The sequence below is a fragment of the Panulirus ornatus genome, chromosome 28 (assembly GCF_036320965.1).
Source record: "Panulirus ornatus isolate Po-2019 chromosome 28, ASM3632096v1, whole genome shotgun sequence".
NCBI classification, from domain to species: Eukaryota; Metazoa; Arthropoda; class Malacostraca; order Decapoda; family Palinuridae; genus Panulirus; species Panulirus ornatus.
This window is the reverse complement of record NC_092251.1, coordinates 13319803-13338302: the sequence shown is the minus strand read 5'-3', so window position 1 is coordinate 13338302 and position 18500 is coordinate 13319803. Positions and strand designations below refer to the sequence as shown.

Sequence of the window (18500 nt, the reverse complement as noted above, 5' to 3'; positions counted from 1 at the left end):
ATGAAAGATGTCCTGATGTTTGCCAGAATACAGTTTTCCTCTTTGATTATTTTCCTAATGTTGGACTCTCATGACAGGTCAGGGATAATATTGATTCCTAAGTCCTTCTCACACACAGAATCCTTGAACTTCTTTCCTGATAGATGATACTCATTATGAGAACTTCTTTCACTCTGTCACATCCTCATTACTCTATACTTGCTCGGGTTGAATTGCACCATTTATGTATCATGTGTCATGAACCAACCATGTATCACCTTTGGAGTCTGTCTAGGTCCCCCTGTAAGAGGTACATGTGTGTGTGTGTGTGTGTGTGTGTGTGTGTGTGTGTGTGTGTGTTGGATGTTAGATATCCTAGATGTTTCATCTCAAAATAGATGATGTCGATTTAGTTAAAAGGGTTACTTTTTTGTATTCTACAGTGATGCAGGATATGCATAAATGTACAACTTCACAAATGGGATAGAACTCTACAGTTACCGCACAAGATTTATTTTTTCATCATAAATTACGACATAAATAATACTGAGAGAAAAAAAGTTGTCAGTGACAAACGCCGTAGTGAGATTAGTGGATTAACCAGTGGCGTTCAGGAACTTGATGTTAGGGTGTCACAAGTGTCTGTGTGAGGAGGCTGTCACATGAGAGTGTAATGGGAGGCTGTGTAGGGGCGGTGTAACAGGAGGGTGTAACATGAGGCTGTGCTTGGAGGTTGTCACTTGAGGGTGTATAGGGAGGGTAACAAAGAAACCTAGGTGAGAATGGTGTCATAGGAAGCTGTTGTGATGAGGTTGTCACTGGAGGCTGTGTAGGAGAGCGTCACAGGAGGCTATGGTGATGAGGTGCAGCCGGAAGCTCTTGTGAGGAGGTTGTTACACGAGGCTGGAGTTGGTTAGTGGGCAGCGGTGTGGTCGCAGGAGGAACTGACGCCGCCCACGATCATCCACAATCACCGTCCACAGTTGTCTTTATGGAGACAGGTGATCCAACAGTGTCGTCATATTTGTTGCCGTCAGCTTTGTTCATTCCCTGCTATCGAACTCCTCAGAGGAGAAGAAGGATCCCTGTGAACCGTCAGCCCTCACACCTTTAGCGCTAGTTGGGACGGCGTTGGAATCTAGGACACGGAAGCCACTGGCATCAGCGACGTACTTGACGAAGTACTCCACACCTTCAGGAGAAGTCCAGCTGCAGGACAAAAACAAAGTGTGAATTTCGGTTATTTTTTCTTTCTTTCATTCTTCTTTGCTTTTTCCTGCGTTAGCGATACGAATAGACAAAGAATAGGCACCACTCGCTCTCATTCATTCTCTAGCTGTCTCTCCCTTCTTGTCCCTCTCTACTTATACATACTGCATATATAAACTGTGGTCAGTCTCTTCTCACTCATTCGCTCCGTATGTCCACACCATTTCTGCACCCCCTATTCACCTCTCTCAACCCTAATCTTCTTAGTACCACTTACTCTATTATTACTTGTTCGGTCAAAGCACCCCACAGCACATAATGTCCTCAAACGCTTCATTCCTAACACACTCACCCTCTTCTGTACTTCCTCATCTATACCTTTCATCTATGTAACTTCTGTGGGACTAATACACCTTCAAATACACTTACATTCGTCCTTCCAGGTAGCGACCTCCCTTTTCACGCATTCCTCAATCTTCCCGAACATTTACCTCCATCACCCACTCAATGATTGACTCACTTATGCTTCCATGGTTCAGGTCCACTCCTAGATATCTAAAACATTTCACTTCCTCCAATTTTTCTCAGTTCAAACTCACCCCCGACTAGTCTGTCCCTCGAACCTGCTAAACCTAATAACTTTGCTCTTGTTGATGTTTACAGTTAACTCTCCTTTCACGCACTCTTCCAAACTCAGACACCAACTTTCAGCTTAGTACTCGAATCTGCCACCAGTGCTGTATCATTATCAAACAACAACTAAATCACTCCCAGGCTCACTTACTCCAATACACTGCACATCCAACCCTCCCTCCAAGCCCCTTACATTCATCTCCCTAATCACCCCATCCACAAACAAATCGATAAGCCACAGTGACATCACACACCCCTGCCGCAGACCCACTTTCATCTGGAACAACTCGTTCCCCTCTCTGCCTACTCGCACACAAGCGCCTTACTCTCTTGATGAAAACTCCTCACTGCATATGATAGCTTTCCTCCCTCATCACTTACTTTAACATCTTCCACAAAGCATTTCAATCAAATATGCATTCTCCAGATCCACATAGATCCACCTAGACACAGATCCAGATCCACAGAGGAAACCCTTCTCAAACATTCTACAAGCAAATTCTGGTCCACACATCCTCTGCTACTCCTGGAACCACATTCTTCCTCCCCAATCTAGTGCTCTGTGCATGCCATCATCCTCACCCTCACCACTTTCTCATACAATTTACCAGGTACACTCAGCAAATTCATACCTCTGTCATTCATTCCGCTAATCCTCAGGCACCTCACCATAATCCACATATATACTGAAAATCCTAACTAACCAATCCACAACACAGTCAACCCCTTTCTTAAGAAATTCAACTGCAATACCATCCGCTCCAGCGGCCTTACATAAGGCTTTCATTCACTCTCCCTTCACCAAACCACTTGACATGACTCAGTCTGCATTCCTCCCTGACCCAAACACCCTGCATCTGCCGCCTTAACAACAACCACATTCACCTCAGCACTTATTGTTACCAAATCATCTGCTTCTTCACCGATGTCCCAGTGTTATCTTTTGTTTTCCTCACATTATTAACTTGCTTCAAAATATCTTATTTTTCATGAAGTTTGTTGAAACTTTCACATCCCAACTCCCAGTTTGTCTTCTTTTTCACCCCCTACCGCTCTCTCTTGTTCATCTCCCAGTCACACACACTCCTTCCCTGAAAGTACAGCTGATACATGTCTCTTTTCGCTTTCACTAGCAACTTTACTTAGTCATTCCTATCCCTCGGGTAAGGGAGAAAGAATCAAATCCTGGTATTCCCTGTGTCGTAAAACCCGATTAAGAGGGGTGGGAGCGGAAAAGCTGGACCCCCCTCAACCCCTTCTTGTATTTCAGTATCGGAAAGTTGGAACAGAAGGCACCAAGCTAGGAGTGCTCACATCCCTCGAAGGCTTAGGCTGCGTCTGAATGTATGTGTACGTATCCAAGATGAGAAGAGAAGAGAGATGAGTAGTATGTTTGAGGAAAAGGAACTTTGATGTTCTGGTTCTAAGCAAACCAAACTAAAGGGGAAGGGGTACGAAAGGTTTGGGAATGTCTTCAGGGTAAATTCAGGTATATGTGCGAAGGCAAGAACTTAAGAAAGGGCGGCGTTACTGCTGAAACAGAAATTGTTGGAATAAATGGAAGAGTTTAAGAAAATGAGCTCCAGAATAACATGGGTAAAGATGAAAGCGGATTACGGGAGTGCTTATGCACCCGGCCATGAGAAGGACGAGGAAGAGAGGCAAGTGTTTTGGGAGGAGCTGAAAGAATGAATCACTAGTATAGATGCAGGAGATCGTGTATCAGTGTTGGGTAATCTAGATGCGAAAGTGAGTAATGTGGTAGCTGAGGGTATGATTAGGGAGCACGGGGTATTTAGTAAACCGAATAGAAATGGTAAACATCTCTTGAAATTGTGTGCTGAAAAATGGCTGCTGACTGGAAATACCTAGATAAAAAAGAGGGACATATGTATGTGGCTGAATAGGAAAGATGGTAGGTACATATAACTAAATTACATACTGATTGATAGGCGTGCAACAGAAAGAATCTTAAATGCGAATGTACTTAGAGGGAAGCTTATGGGTCGTCTGATGGTTACTTGGTGGAGGCGAAGGTGAAGTTTTGTTAAGGTTTTGGGAAAAAGGAAACGATACGAGTAAGAAGAGGGTGGTGAAATTAAATAAGCTTGGAAAAGAGAGAGACTTGTGTGAAGGAATACCGGGAGAGATGCATTGTACAGTGGCGAAAGGTAAGAGTAAACGAAGATAGAGGAGTGGATGAGGAGTAAAGGGTGTTGAGGGAAGCAGTGCTAGCATGTGCGAGAGAAGTTTGTAGTATGCGGAAGGTTGGAGGTGGACAAGTGATCAAGGGAAGTGAATGATGAAGGTTATGTCGCTGTATTTACTCTCACGATTTCTTACCCACTTTGTAGAACTAAGGTTTGCAAGTCAACTTGAATTTTGTCTAATTTTCCGTTGAAAATTAGACAAATGAGCATTTCACTCATCAACGTAGCACTCGTGTCACGTAGAAGAGAAAGATATTCATCTCGTGCGTCATTCGCAAGCTTCCCATTTGTACTGTTTCAGCCTCAGTTGGACTAGCAAGTGATGGACTCACCTGTACGTGCCAGTGACGGTCGTGTCGTCGTCGATGGCCTGGTTGTGGTGGATGTCGTCTAGGTCCAGGTCGAGGATAGAGTCGGGGCGGGCAGCGACCAGGGCGGCCAGGCTCAGAAGGAAGAAGGCCTGACGGAGGGAGAGGCAAGGGTTCTAATTAGACGAGTAACGGATGGAGATAGAGAGTTTGATAGCAACTATCAGACTTGATATGAAGAAGGTTGAGGCAATGAACGTAAAATCATAAAGTGCAATATATATATATATATATATATATATATATATATATATATATATATATATATATATATATATATATATATATATATCCCTGGGGATAGGGGAGAAAGAATACTTCCCACGTATTCCCTGCGTGTCGTAGAAGGCGACTAAAAGGGAAGGGAGCGAGGGGCTGGAAATCTTCCCCTCTCATTTTTTAATTAATTTTCCAAAGGAAGGAACAGAGAAGGGGGCCGGGTGAGGATGTTTCCTCAGAGGCCCAGTCCTCTGTTCTTAACGCTACCTCGCTGAGGCGGGAAATGGCGAATAGTATGAAAGAAAAGATATATATATATATATATATATATATATATATATATATATATATATATATATATATATATATATATATATATATATATATATATAATTAAGTTAACAAATTCTGCTTTCGTGTAATGAAATACTTTTCGCAGGTGTAATAATATTCTCACTACAGAGCAGTGTACGTAGAAAGGAAACTGATTTGTGACGAATATGCTTTATAAGAAAAAGACAATAGTAACTGAAGTATTGTCGTGGTGAGAGATGTGAATAGCATTTCTAAAGTAAACCGAAATGACAGTGGAGCCACAGGTGTTCTATACTAGATTCTTTTTTTCACTGAATGTGATCAAATTGATAGAAAAACTGAAAAGAAAAATTTCACAACGAATCATACTCAGGAACATGTTTAAGCAGCGACGTATTGAGAAAATTAAGCTGATCTCTCATCAGAACCAAATCATAAAGTGGGAGAAAAAGCAAACCAAAACTCGTAATTCATAACGATCGATCACATAAGTGGGACAACAGAGACATCTAATCCATTAACTCTAACAGAGATATTTATAGTCCTAGAATTTTAGAAGCGGCTAAGTACTTTTACTATTACTACTAAGCAAAGAACAGCCTAAGTTGAAATACACAAAAAATCTATTCTAAGTTAAATTTCAAACCTGTGATGTTCTCTTCAGACTAGCTATGTTTCTCATGCCACTGGTTATCTGAAACATGAATGTCCAGGTGTAAGAATCAGAGCTCAAGTTAGATGAAAAAAAGAGAAAAAAAAATCGTAACTTTGACATTACTTCTTCGCAGCAAATTGGAATACTTCACTGTCTTCTAAAGCACCAACATTAAGCTAACAGCCTTGACACAATAGTTCCAAGGCAGCAACTGGAGGAGGACACAGTACATCCCAAGCAGTAGCAGGAGGACGCCGACTTACTGTACACTTCATGTTGGTCGGTGGTGAGTGAGGGAGTGAGTGATGGCCCAGCTTGGTCGCTTCGGCTTTTATAACAACGACTAAAGCCACACCCCTCAACCACAGACCTTGTCCTTGCCAACCACAACTTGGTATAACCTCGTAATAGTACACCAGCGACATGAATACCAAACCACAAATTCAGTCATTCATATTCACACTTTCAGACAAGTACGTACACAAGCACAATCACAAACACATAGACACAAAACACAAAGGAAAAAAAAAATCAATTTTCAGACAAAATCCATTAGCGAGCCCCCGAAAAAGTGACCTACATAATCCCTGTAGTAATATACTACTTTAGTTTTTCTCTCTTCTATATTTCGGTCAGCAGGTGAGATATCAACTCGAACGAGCAATTCGCGTGTACTCTAGCTGAACACTTGCGTCAGGTTTAATAACAGGAAGCTGAAGTGCAAAGAACAAGAGTGGGATCGCTCACACCTGCAGCACTGCGTCAAGACACTGACGCAGATCATACTTCACGAAGACCATATAGACGACACTAAGGTGATCGGCAGAATAATAGCGACGAAATTTCTGAATATTCTTCTCTGATTACCTCTTCTTTTATCGCGAAAAAGGTGATATTCTTTTCTTTATGGGATAAGTTACAGTTCTTTTTTAAGAGGCTCGAGGCCTATTGATGCCATCAACGTCCCAGATCAGGTGAAGACGGCCTTTTCCTGAAATTTTAGTTTTGCCTAACCTACATAGATGGGAAGATTCAAGACCTTCGAAGGAAAATAACATATCATTCTAATAAAAATCCAGTGACCCACATTCTCTTGGATCAATCTCACTTCCAATATGTTATAAGACGCCCGAGAGAATGTAACTTAACTGAGAACACAATCAAATTATTCATTCACAAATTGCAGTCTTAATGGTTTGATAAATGGCCGAGACACTGCCAGCTGCATTGCTAGTAAACAATTAAAAACTTAAGCATAAAGTTCCCTGCGTTCAAGGGAACTTTTGACGAGGCACAGGATGAAGAAATTTCTAAAGGGTTGGCTGAGCTGAGAACTAATGGTGAATTAAATGAGAGGAAGGAGAATGTGAGTAAAAGATGACACCTTTTGCTTCTTTGAAGTCAAGTACTCAATCAAGATGTTTATGAACTGGATACTTCAAAAGTTGAGATACTTAAAAACTTCTTAATATTTTGGTGGATAATATTACCAATATCAAGTTCCCAAGATGGAGGTGATTATGGGATATCAGGTTATAGGCATATTTAGAGAGACCACGAGCACCTGAGTAAGTTGGAAAAAAATTGACTTGTGATTATGATACATCCATATAAATAAAAAGAAAATATATACATATGCAAGAGTTTCGGAGAGAGGGGGGGCAACTATGCAGTCTATTGTGGATGAAAGAGCTTGAGAAGTGAGTCAGTTGCTGTCGCTGTTGGATGATTCAGGGTGAGAAACTGCAGAAGCTGGTGACTGAGTTCGGTAAAGTGTGTGAAAGAAGAAAGCTGAGAGTAAATGTGAATAAGAGCAAGGTTATTAGGTACAGTAGAGTTGAGGGACAAGTCAAATGGGAGGTAAGTTTGAATGGAGAAAAACTGGAGGAAGTGAAGTGTTTTTGATATCTGGGAGTGGATTTGGCAGCGGATGGAACCATGGAAACGGAAGTGAATCATAGGGTAGGGGAGGGGGCGAAAGTTCTAGGAGCGCTGAATAATGTGTGGAAGTCGAGAACGTTGTCTTGGAAAGCAAAAATGGGTATGTTTGAAAGCATAGTAGTTCCAACAATGTTATATGGTTGCGAGGCGTGGGCTATAGATAGAGTTGTGCGGAGGAAGGTGGATGTGCTGGAAATGTGATGTTTGAGGACAATATGTAGTGTGAGGTGGTTCGATCGAGTAAGTAACGAAAGGGTAAGAGAGATGTGTGGTAATAAAAAGAGCGTGGTTGAGAGAGCAGAAGAGGGTGTTTTGAAATGGTTTGGTCAAATGGAGAGAATGAGTGAGGAAAGATTGATGAAGAGGATATATGTCAGAGGTGGGGGAACGAGGAGAGGTGGGAGACCAAATTGGAGGTGGAAAGATGGAATGAAATAGATTTTGAGTGATCGGGGCCTGAACATGCAGGAGGGTGAAAGGCTTGCAAGGAATAAAGTGAATTGGAATGATGTGGTATACCGGGGTCGACGTGCTGTCAATTGATTGAACCAGAGCATGTGAACCGTCTGGGGTAAACCATGGAAAGGTTTGTGGGGCCTGGATGTGGAAAGGGAGCTGTGGTTTCGGGCATTATTACATGACAGCTAGAGACTGAGGGTGAACGAATGGGGCCTTTGTTGTCTTTTCCTAGCGCTACCTGGCACACATGAGAGAGGAGGGGGATGGTATTCCATGTGTGGCGAGGTGGCGATGGGAATAAATAAAGGCAGACAGTGTGAATTGTGTGCATGGGTATATATGTATGTGTCTGTGTGTGTATATATATGTGTACATTGAGATGTATAGGTATGTATTTTTCCGTGTGTGGACGTGTATGTATATACATGTGTATGGTGGTGGGTTGGGCCATTTCTTTCGTCTGTTTCCTTGCGCTACCTCGCAAGCGCGGGAGACAGCGACAAAGCAAAATAAAAGAAATATAGTATAAAAATATATATATATATATACTTGAGCGCATAGGATGCTGGCAACGTCCACCGGGTGTGACAACAGGGCATTAAGTGTACTGATGTTTTGTCTTCATACACTGGGCAGGGCGGAGTTCAGTGTTTCAAGTGTGGACGTTACATCTTTAGCGTGAATGGTCTTGTGATATGGTGTAAGGGATTTTATGATAAATGATATGTGGTGTTCAGAATGTAGCTGGGAAGGATAACTCGCACATATCTGGAGAGTGTAGTTTCAACTGGGTGTATGCCTTGTTGGATGGAGTTGAAGACTGGACTAGGATGGTGGTTGCTTAATGCCTGTTCGATTGATTCGGCGAGTATGTTCTTTATCTCTGTCATTTTTGTTCGAAGTAAGGGGAACTGAGCGAGGCATGGGTCAGTATTTTACTCCTATTGGTAGTTATCTGTAGAGTTGTTTGCGAAAAGTGATGTTGCAATGAACTGACTACCAAACAGTCTGATGCGAAATTGTCTCATTGTGCAGGTGGTGATTATTTTTGGTTATCAAGCACAAGGTAATTGTTCTGTTCTAAATACTTTGCTTTGAGAGGTCGGGACTTTTGTTATATTTGCTTTTATAGTGAACATGACCAGACAGATGGTACGTAGTTTAGGATGGAGCAATTGAATTATCTATGGATGATAGTAAGGGATTCTTATTCTTGTCCAAATTTAGTACCAGTTCCGAGGGTGTTTACTTTGTTCGTGGTTTATGTGTTCATGTTTGTGGTTTGATGAGTGAACATGATATGTGTGTTGGATGTGATTCTTAGTGTAGCTAGAGCTTTGTCGATCAGAATAGTTGGTCATTTGGCAGAATGGTTGGCCATTTCGGTGAGCACATGAGTGCTCTTTATGTCTTAGTTTTATCCAACAATCATACTCATTGGATATCATTACAAAACAGTATTTGACACGTCTTTAGCCCCTAGTGATCTTATAGTCAGCATTCATTCTTTCCCTCCCTTCCCTCTTTGCTTGGAATATGGTCTTCTTCCAACCCAAAAATCTTTGACAACCTTCCGCTTCACTGACCTTGATTTTAGTGGCGCCCACTTGCCTGCTGAATCCTTCTGTGTTAGTTTAAGCTCTTTGTCTTTTACTTTCCTCTCTCTCTTTAAAACTGTTTTGCCAACAAACAGCGATCCTCTGCACTAAACATTTGTTTAAACCTTCCACTTATCCGACCTAATTTCCCAAGGTGTTCTGTCCTCAACACTGCAAATTTATCTCTCTGAAGATTCGATAAATCTCCCGTGTCCATCTTTTCTCAAGTCCCCAGGTCTGTGTTCTGCTGCATTAGTCATTTTCATCTGATTCTGTTGAACGGTCTCAGATATTGCTCTCGCTTTTCCCATCAATATTGTTATTAATTTCTTCATTCTGTGTTGTTGGTCTCTCCTTTTGTCAAATGGTCACTAGGACGTCTAGAAAAGATCATTCTTACGCTTTTTGCATTTCATCTATTGTATCTATTTTCCTGTGGCAATATTTCTTCATAAGCTCCTTAACTAATTTCATTCTTGGTTCATTGCTCTTTGACTATTTTCTTCTAAATTTCCCTTTTTCTATCTGATGAAACTTTTTATATCTCTGGCTGGATATTCCAGTATATCCTCCGACAACTATATTATATTGTAATCCTGTTTCTCAATAATATTAAATGATTTTCACAGTCTTATGCTTTTAGGTGATTTATGGTGTATTTCTTTCCCTTTCCTCCTTCTTACAGATCTGGCCAAAGTTGACCGATTATTTTCCTTTCCTAGCTTGGCTCACCTGTGTGTGTGTTTGTGTGTGTGTGTGTGTGTGTGTGTGTGTGTATGTGTGCGTGTGTGTGTGTGTGTGTGTGTGTGTGTGTGTGTGTGTTTGATTACAGGCTTCGCCTAGCTTAGTATCAAATACCTTGCCTTGGTTTCTGACCTGTTCATTGCCTGGATCATGCAGTGTTAAAGGCCTTAACTTTGTTCCCCGAGTTCTGTAAGGATAACATTTGGTTACCTGATTGGCTCAAAATAGAATCTGTCCAGTATATGTATGTACATGTTGAAATGTATTGGTATGTATATGTGCGTGCGTGGGTGTTTATGTATATGCATGTCTATGTGGGTGGGTTCGGCCATTTTTTCTTCTGTTTCTTTGCGCTACCTTGCTAACGCAGGAGACAGCGACTAAGTATAACCTAGCTGGTTGACATATTATCCAGCAGAGTTGCCTATCATAGATGAATATTCTTTTTCATCTACATTTTTTCCGCTTATAAAACTCAGTTTTATAAACCTCTTTCTTTTTTTCAAGTCAGTTACTCACATTATCTTCCCACTGAATATATTTCACATATCAAAATATCAATTTCTTCAAAGTTAATTAAACTTGGCAACGCTCCTCAACATTGGATTTCATATATCTGGTTTCTCATCCCACAGTAAAGCAGTATTACAGGAGACGTGTCATTTAGCGATCCATCTATAATTCACTTACTCGCTTTACTTGTACATGAAGGAGTGCAGGAGCTGTAGTCTCCCTGAACCTTGGAAAACTGTTCCAGTCTTCTGTTGCTGCTGTCCCTGATCCCTACCACTCTGTGTTAGTGTGTGCATGGCACCAGGTGTCCCAAAATTAATAGATGATTTTGATTATATGTTTTCTACTTGCCATTAATCTTGTATATAGATATAGATGTTTCTTCACATGATAGATCCTTAACAAAACTCTGTCCTTGCTTATCAAATTTATTCATCATTCATCATAAATTACGAAATAAATAATACTGATTCAAAAGTTTGTCAGTGTTGATGTGGAGGTCGTAAGAGGAGGCTGTGCAGAGAGAGGTGTGGTTCAGAGGGTATCACAGGAAGACCTGGGTGTATATGGGAAGGACATGTAACAGGTCTCATTGTTTATAGCAATGTTACCTGCTGGGTGATGTATATTTTGGTAGGGATAGGACAGGCTGTCTGAAGGGGCGTCACAAAAGGACGTAATGAAAAGGGGTGCTGAGGAGGACGTCACGGGATGGCCTGGTCAGGAGTCACTGAGGATTATAGTGGGGAAGTGAGCAGTGGTGTGCTCGCCAGAGCAACTGACGCTGCCCACGACCATCCACAATCACCATCGACATATACTGATTTTCTCCGTCTTTATGGAGACAGGTGACCAAATAATGTCGTCATATTTGTTGCCGTCAGCTTTGTTCATTCCCTGCTATCGAACTCCTCAGAGGAGAAGAAGGATCCCTGTGAACCATCAGCCCTCACACCTTTAGCGCTAGTTGGAACAGCGTTGGAATCCAAGACACGGAAGCCACTGGCATCAGCCACGTACTTGACGAAGTACTCCACACCTTCAGGAGAAGTCCAGCTGCAGGACAAAAATAAACACATCGATTTAGGTAAAGTTATTACTTTGCATCACATGATTTCTGCACCACATTACATTTCGGAAATGTACAGACAGTATAGACTTGTGGTGAGTCTTCTTTTACGTCAAACGTACAAGTATAGCGACATTTTACTGGGCAAGAAAACACTGACGTTACGTTCAAAAGATGCGATCTATTGTTTGTAGTATTCACGTCTTTCTAGAAATATTTCAAGACCACAGTTGGACAGCAAGTGATGGACCCACCTGTACGTGCCAGTGACGGTCTTGTCGTCTTCGCTGACCTGGTAGTGTTGGATGTCGTCCAGGTTCAGGTCGAGGACAGAGTCGGGGCGGGCAGCGACCAGGGCGGCCAGGCTCAGAAGAACGAGAACCTGACGGTGGAGAGGGAAGATTATGGTCCAGCGAACGACAGGAGAGAGAGAGAGAGAGAGAGAGAGAGAATGGAATAACTTTGAATGACTTGGTTTGAAGATGTAGTGGGCATAATCTAAGTTAATATAGAGTATAGTATATTTAAAGTATAGAATACTCCGTATAACATATAAGACAAAACGTAGAAAAAAGTTGAAATAACCGTGAAATAAAGGTGGACCCATACATTTACTGTACTGGAAAATCAGTGATCTTTACTGAACAAGACGAAAGAAAGAAAAAATACTAAGCCACAAGAGATCAGTACTAATACAGCGACATAATCAGAAAAATACTTTCGTTCACGATCATCACCACCTGCTGCAGGTGTCCCAGTCAGTGTTGGGCTCAACTGTCACCTTAACAACTAATGAAACACCTCACCTTTCGACAAACCGATGATTCTAATGAGCTCGAAAAACAACATCTTTGTAGTTTCAGTGATTTTCCCTCATAAGTTAGACGCCAACATTATTCCAGCCAATTCCTCTTATGTTAGATTTTTTCATTCTTAGTACCTTAATGAAGATGAAGTTCCTCTATATCCTCTGGTGGCGATGGATAATTTTTCTTCAGATACGAAGTCGTCGAATTCGAATAATCTGTTGTCTGATACTTCTAGGTTTGTCGTGTTCCTGTTGATCAGAGGCTTAATTGTCCAGACATAAACATCAGGGCGGCCAGTAAGAGGAACTAGAGGCTCCCATCACCCAATATCGTCGACCTGACTTATTAGTAACAGCGAGCCATCTTGGATGATGGCCGAGATCGTCGAACACAGTCTTAAAATATCACTGAAGGACCTTCCCTACGACCTCTGGTTAAAGTTAACTCATGAGTTTCAAGGAAGATTGAAAAGTAAAAAGTTAATAAATGGACTGAATATAATAACAGCAACCATCCTGGATGTACCTATGTCACTGGACACAGATTTTGAAAAGGGTCTTCCTGAAGACCATTACTATCAAGTTTGGTTTATACTGGATCAAGTAGTTCAGAAGAGAAGACCAGTATGTGAAACATCTACGGACGTATGATGACAGACGAAGTCCGCTAAGCGATGGCAAAAGTTCTTTAGGTGAGCTATAAAACGAAGATAACTTCGTAACCTCGACGTTACGTCTTGAATAGCACAGTGGAACACTTGACTTTCTTTTACAGCGACAGTATTTAGCTATCAGCCTTGAAACAATAGTTCCAAGGTAACAAGTGATGGAGGACGCAATACAACTCAGGCAGGAGCAGGGGAAGGCCGACTTACTGCACACTTCATGTTGGTTGTTAGTGAGTGAAGGAGTGAGTGATGGCCCAGCTTGGTCGCCTCGGGTTTTATAACAACTGAACCACAGACCTTGCCCCTGCCAACCACAACTTGGCTTACCTCGTAATAGTACACCGACGACACAAATACTAACCCACACATTCATTCATTCACAAATACACTTTCAGACAAAAACATACAGAAGCACACTTCCACAGACTTTGACAAACACAAATAACGTAAAAAGTCAATTTTCAGATAAAATACGTTTGCAAGCCCCATTCTGCCCCAAAAAGTAACCCATATAATCCCTGTTGGAAAATTCTACATTAGTTTCCCTTTCATTTATATTTCGGTCAACAGGTGAGATATTAACTCAAACGGGCAATACACGTATAAAAAAACCTTCTCCAGCTGAACACTTGCGTCTGCTTTAATAACAGGAAACTGAAGTGGAAAGAACAAGAGTGGGATCGCTCACACCTGCAGCATTATGTCAAGACACTGACGTACATCATACTTCACGAGGACGAGACAGACGACACCCAAGTGTTCGGCAAAATAATGCAAACAAAATCTCTGACTTTTTTTTCCAATTATAGCTTTTAGATTTTTTTTAAAGTTTGGTGGCCTACCGATGCCATTAAAGTCCCAGATCAGGTGAAGACGGCCTTTTCCTGAAATTGTAGTTTTGCCTAACCTACATAGATGGGAAGATTCAAGACCTTCGAAGGAAAATTCGCATATTATTACAATACCAAAATCCACTGATTCACATTCTCTTGGATCAATCTCACTTCCGATATGTTGTTATAAGACGCCCGAGACAATGTAACTTAACAGAGAACACAATCACATTATCTATTCACAAATTATCGTGGTAATGGTTTGATAAAAGGCCGAGGCACTGTCGGCTGTATTGCTAGTTAACAATCAAAAACTGAATTACAAAATTCCCTGCGTTTAAGGGAGCTTTTGACGAGGTACAGGATGGAGAAATCACTAGAGGGTTAGCTGAGCTGAGAATTATTGGTAAGTTAAATGAGAGGAGGGAGAATATAAACGCTTCTTGATATTTTGGTGGATATTATTACCAATATTAAGTTCCCCAAAAGGAGTAACTATGGGAAGACCACGAGCACCTGAGTGAGATGGAAAAAAGATTGACCTGTGTTTATGATACATCCATATTAATGAATATATATATATATATATATATATATATATATATATATATATATATATATATATATATATATATATATATATATATATATATATTATCCCTGGGGATAGGGGAGAAAGAATACTTCCCATGTATTCCCTGCGTGTCGTAGAAGGCGACTAAAAGGGAAGGGAGCGGGGAGGCTGGAAATCCTCCCCTCTTGTTTTTTTTTTTTTTTTCCCAAAGAAAGAACAGAGAAGGGGGCCAGATGAGGATATTCCCTCAAAGGCCCAGTCCTCTGTTCTTAATGCTACCTCGCTAATGCGGGAAATGGCGAATAGTATGAAAGAAAAGAAGATATATATATATATATATATATATATATATATATATATATATATATATATATATATATATATATATATATATATATATATATATATATATATATATATATCAACTTGCTCTACCTTTCTGGCTCAGTGATCCCGTTTCATAGGCCTGTTGCATCGCATAGGATGCTGGCAACGTCCACCGGGCGGGACCACAGGGCATTAAGTCCTGATGTTTTGTCTTCATACACTGGGCAGGACGCAGTTCAGTGTTTCAAGTGTGGACGCTACATCTTCAGCATGACTGGTCTTGTGATATGCTATAACAGAGTTTATAATGAATGATATGTGGTGCTCAGAACGTAGCTATGAAGGATAACTCGCGCATATCTGGGGAGTGTAGTTTCAAGTGGGTGTATGCCTTGTTGGATGGAGTTGAAGACTGGACTGGGATGGTGGTTGCTTAATGCCTGTTCGGTTGATTCGGCGAGTATGTTCTTTATCCCTGTCATTTTTGTTGGAAATAAGGGGAACTGAGTGAGGTAGGGGTCACTAATTTTCTCCTATTTGGAGGTTGGTAGTTATCTGTAGAGTTGTTTGCGAAAAAGTGATGTTGCAATGAACTGAGTACCAAACAGACTGATGTGAAATTGTCTCATTGTGCAGGTGGTGATTATTTTTTATTATTAAGCACAAGGTAATTGTTCTGTTCTAAGTGGTTGGCAGTTTTGTTCAATTTACTTTCATAGTGAACATGACCAGACAGATGGAACGTAGCTTAAGATGGAGCAATTGAATCATTTGTGGATGATAGTAAGGGATTCTTATTCTTGTCCTTATTCAGTACCAGTTCCGAGGGTGTTTACTTTGTTCGTGGTTTATGTGTTGATGTTTGTGTTTTGATGAGTGAACATGATATGTGTGTTGGATGTGATCCTTAGTGTACCTAGAGCTTTGTCGATCAGAATGGTTGGCCATTTGGCAGAATGATTGGCCATTTCGGTGAGCACATGAGTGCCCTTTATGTCTTCGTTTTATCCAGCATTTAGGCTCACTTGATATCATTACAAAACAGTATTTGACACGTCTATAGCCTCTAGTAATGTTATAATCAGCATTCCTTCCTTTCCCTCCCTTCCCTCTTTGCCTGGAATATGGTCTTCTTCCAGCCCAAAAATCTTTGACAATCTTTCGCTTCACTGACCTTGATTTTGGTGACACCCACTTGTCTGCTGAATCCATCCGTGTTAGTTTAAGCTCTTTGTCTTTTTCGTTTCTCTCTTTTCAATACTCTTTTGAGAACAAACAGTGATCCTCTGCACTAAATATTTCATTAAGCCTTCCACTTATCCGACCTAATTTCCCTAGGTGATCTGTCCCCAACAGTGCAAATTTATCTCTGCAGATTCGCTTAATCTTCCGTGTCCATCTTTTCTCAGGTCCCCAGGTCTGTGTTCTACTGCATTAGTCATTATCATCTGATTCTGTTGAACAGTCTCAGATATTGCTCTCACTTTTCCCATCACTGTTATCATTAATCTCTTCATTCTGTGTTGTTGGTCTCTCCTTTTGTCAAATGGACACTAGGACGTCTAGAAAAGATCATTCTTACGTTTTTTGCTTTTCATCTATTGTATCTATTTTCCTGTGGCTATATTTCTTCATAAGCTCCTTAACTAATCTCGTTCTTGGTTCATTGCTCTTTGACTGTTTTTTTCTAAATTTCCATTTTTCTATCTGATGAAACTTTTTATATCTCTGGCTGGATATTCCAGTATATCCTCCTACAACTATATTATATTGTAATGGTATTTCTCAATAATATTAAATGATTTTCACAGTCTTATGCTTTTAGGTGATTTATGGTGTATTTCTTTCCCTTTCCTCCTTCTTACAGATCTGGCCAAAGTTGACCGATTATTTTCCTTTCCTAGCTTGGCTCACCTGTGTGTGTGTGTGTGTGTGTGTGTGTGTGTGTGTGTGTGTGTGTGTGTTTGTGTGTGTGTGTGTGTGTGTGTGTGTGTGTGTGTGTGTGTGTGTGTATGTGTGCGTGTGTGTGTGTGTGTGTGTGTGTGTGTGTGTGTGTTTGATTACAGGCTTCGCCTAGCTTAGTATCAAATTCCTTGCCTTGGTTTCTGAACTGTTCATTGCCTGGATCATGCAGTGTTAAAGGCCTTAAATTTGTTCCCCCAGTTGTTTTTAAGGATAACATTTGGTTACCTGATTGGCTCAAAATAGAATCGAACCAGTATATGTATGTATATGTTGAAATGTATTGGTATGTATGTGTGCGTGCGTAGGTGTTTATGTATATGCATGTCTATGTGGGTGGGTTCGGCCATTTTTTCTTCTGTTTCTTTGCGCTACCTTGCTAACGCAGGAGACAGCGACTAAGTATGACCTAGCTAATAGATACATTATCCAGCAGAGCTGCCTATCATAGATGAATATTCATTTTTATCTACAGTTTTTCCGCTTATAAAAGTTTCTTTTAAACCTCTTTCTTTTTTTCAAGTCAGTTACTCACATTATCTTCCTACTGAATATATTTTACATATCTAAATGTTAATTTGTCTAAAGTTAATCAAACTTGGCAACGCTTCTCAACATTGGATTTCATATATCTGGTTTCTCATCCCACAGTAAAGCAGTATTACAGGAGACGTGTCATTTAGCGATCCATCTATAATTCACTTACTCCTTTACTTGTACATGAAGGAGTGCAGGAGCTGTAGTCTCCCTGAACCTTGGAAAACTGTTCCAGTCTTCTGTTGCTGCTGTCCCTGATCCCTACCACTCTGTGTTAGTGTGTGAATGGCACCAGGTGTCCCACATTTAATCGATGATTTTGATCATATGTTTCCTACTTGCCATTAATCTTGTATATAGATATAGATGTTTCTTCACATGATAGATCCTTAACAAAACTCTGTCCTTGCTTATCAAATTTATTCATCATAAGTTACGAAATAAATAATACTGATTCAAAACTTTGTCAGTGTTGATGTGGAGGTCGTAAGAGGAGGCTGTGCAGAGAGAGGTGTGGTTCAGAGGGTATCACAGGAAGACCTGGGTGTATGTGAGAAGGACATGTAACAGGTCTCATTGTTTATAACAATGTTACCTGCTGGGTGATGTAGATTTTGGTAGGGATAGGACAGGCTGTCTGAAGGGGGCGTCATAAAAGTACGTAATCAAAAGAGGTGCTGAGAAGGACATCACGGGATGGCCTGGTCAGGAGGGAGTCACTGAGGGTTATAGTGGGGTAGTGAGCAGTGGTGTGCTCGCCAGAGCAACTGATGCTGCCCACGACCATCCACAATCACCATCGACATTTACTGATTTTTCCCGTCTTTATGGAGACAGGTGACCCAATAATGTCGTCATATTTGTTGCCGTCAGCCATGT

The 18500-nt window shown here is 40.9% G+C and overlaps 2 protein-coding genes across 2 annotated transcripts; both read right to left on the bottom strand.

Annotated features, from left to right (window-relative positions):
- Nucleotides 1–482: 482 nt before the first annotated feature.
- Nucleotides 483–5900, bottom strand: LOC139757724 (uncharacterized). The gene is made up of 3 exons (XM_071678476.1): nucleotides 5852–5900; nucleotides 4364–4491; nucleotides 483–1188 (listed from the first exon to the last, which is right to left on the bottom strand). The coding sequence occupies exons 1-3, from the start codon at nucleotides 5861–5863 to the stop codon at nucleotides 1023–1025; spliced, it is 306 nt and encodes a 101-aa protein (XP_071534577.1). The 5' UTR covers nucleotides 5864–5900; the 3' UTR covers nucleotides 483–1022.
- A 5357-nt stretch (nucleotides 5901–11257) lies between these two features.
- Nucleotides 11258–13637, bottom strand: LOC139757723 (cuticular protein 47Eg-like). The gene is made up of 3 exons (XM_071678475.1): nucleotides 13596–13637; nucleotides 12167–12294; nucleotides 11258–11899 (listed from the first exon to the last, which is right to left on the bottom strand). Exons 1-3 carry the CDS (start codon nucleotides 13605–13607, stop codon nucleotides 11734–11736), a joined length of 306 nt encoding a protein of 101 aa, XP_071534576.1. The 5' UTR covers nucleotides 13608–13637; the 3' UTR covers nucleotides 11258–11733.
- Between the last annotated feature and the right edge of the window lie 4863 nt (nucleotides 13638–18500).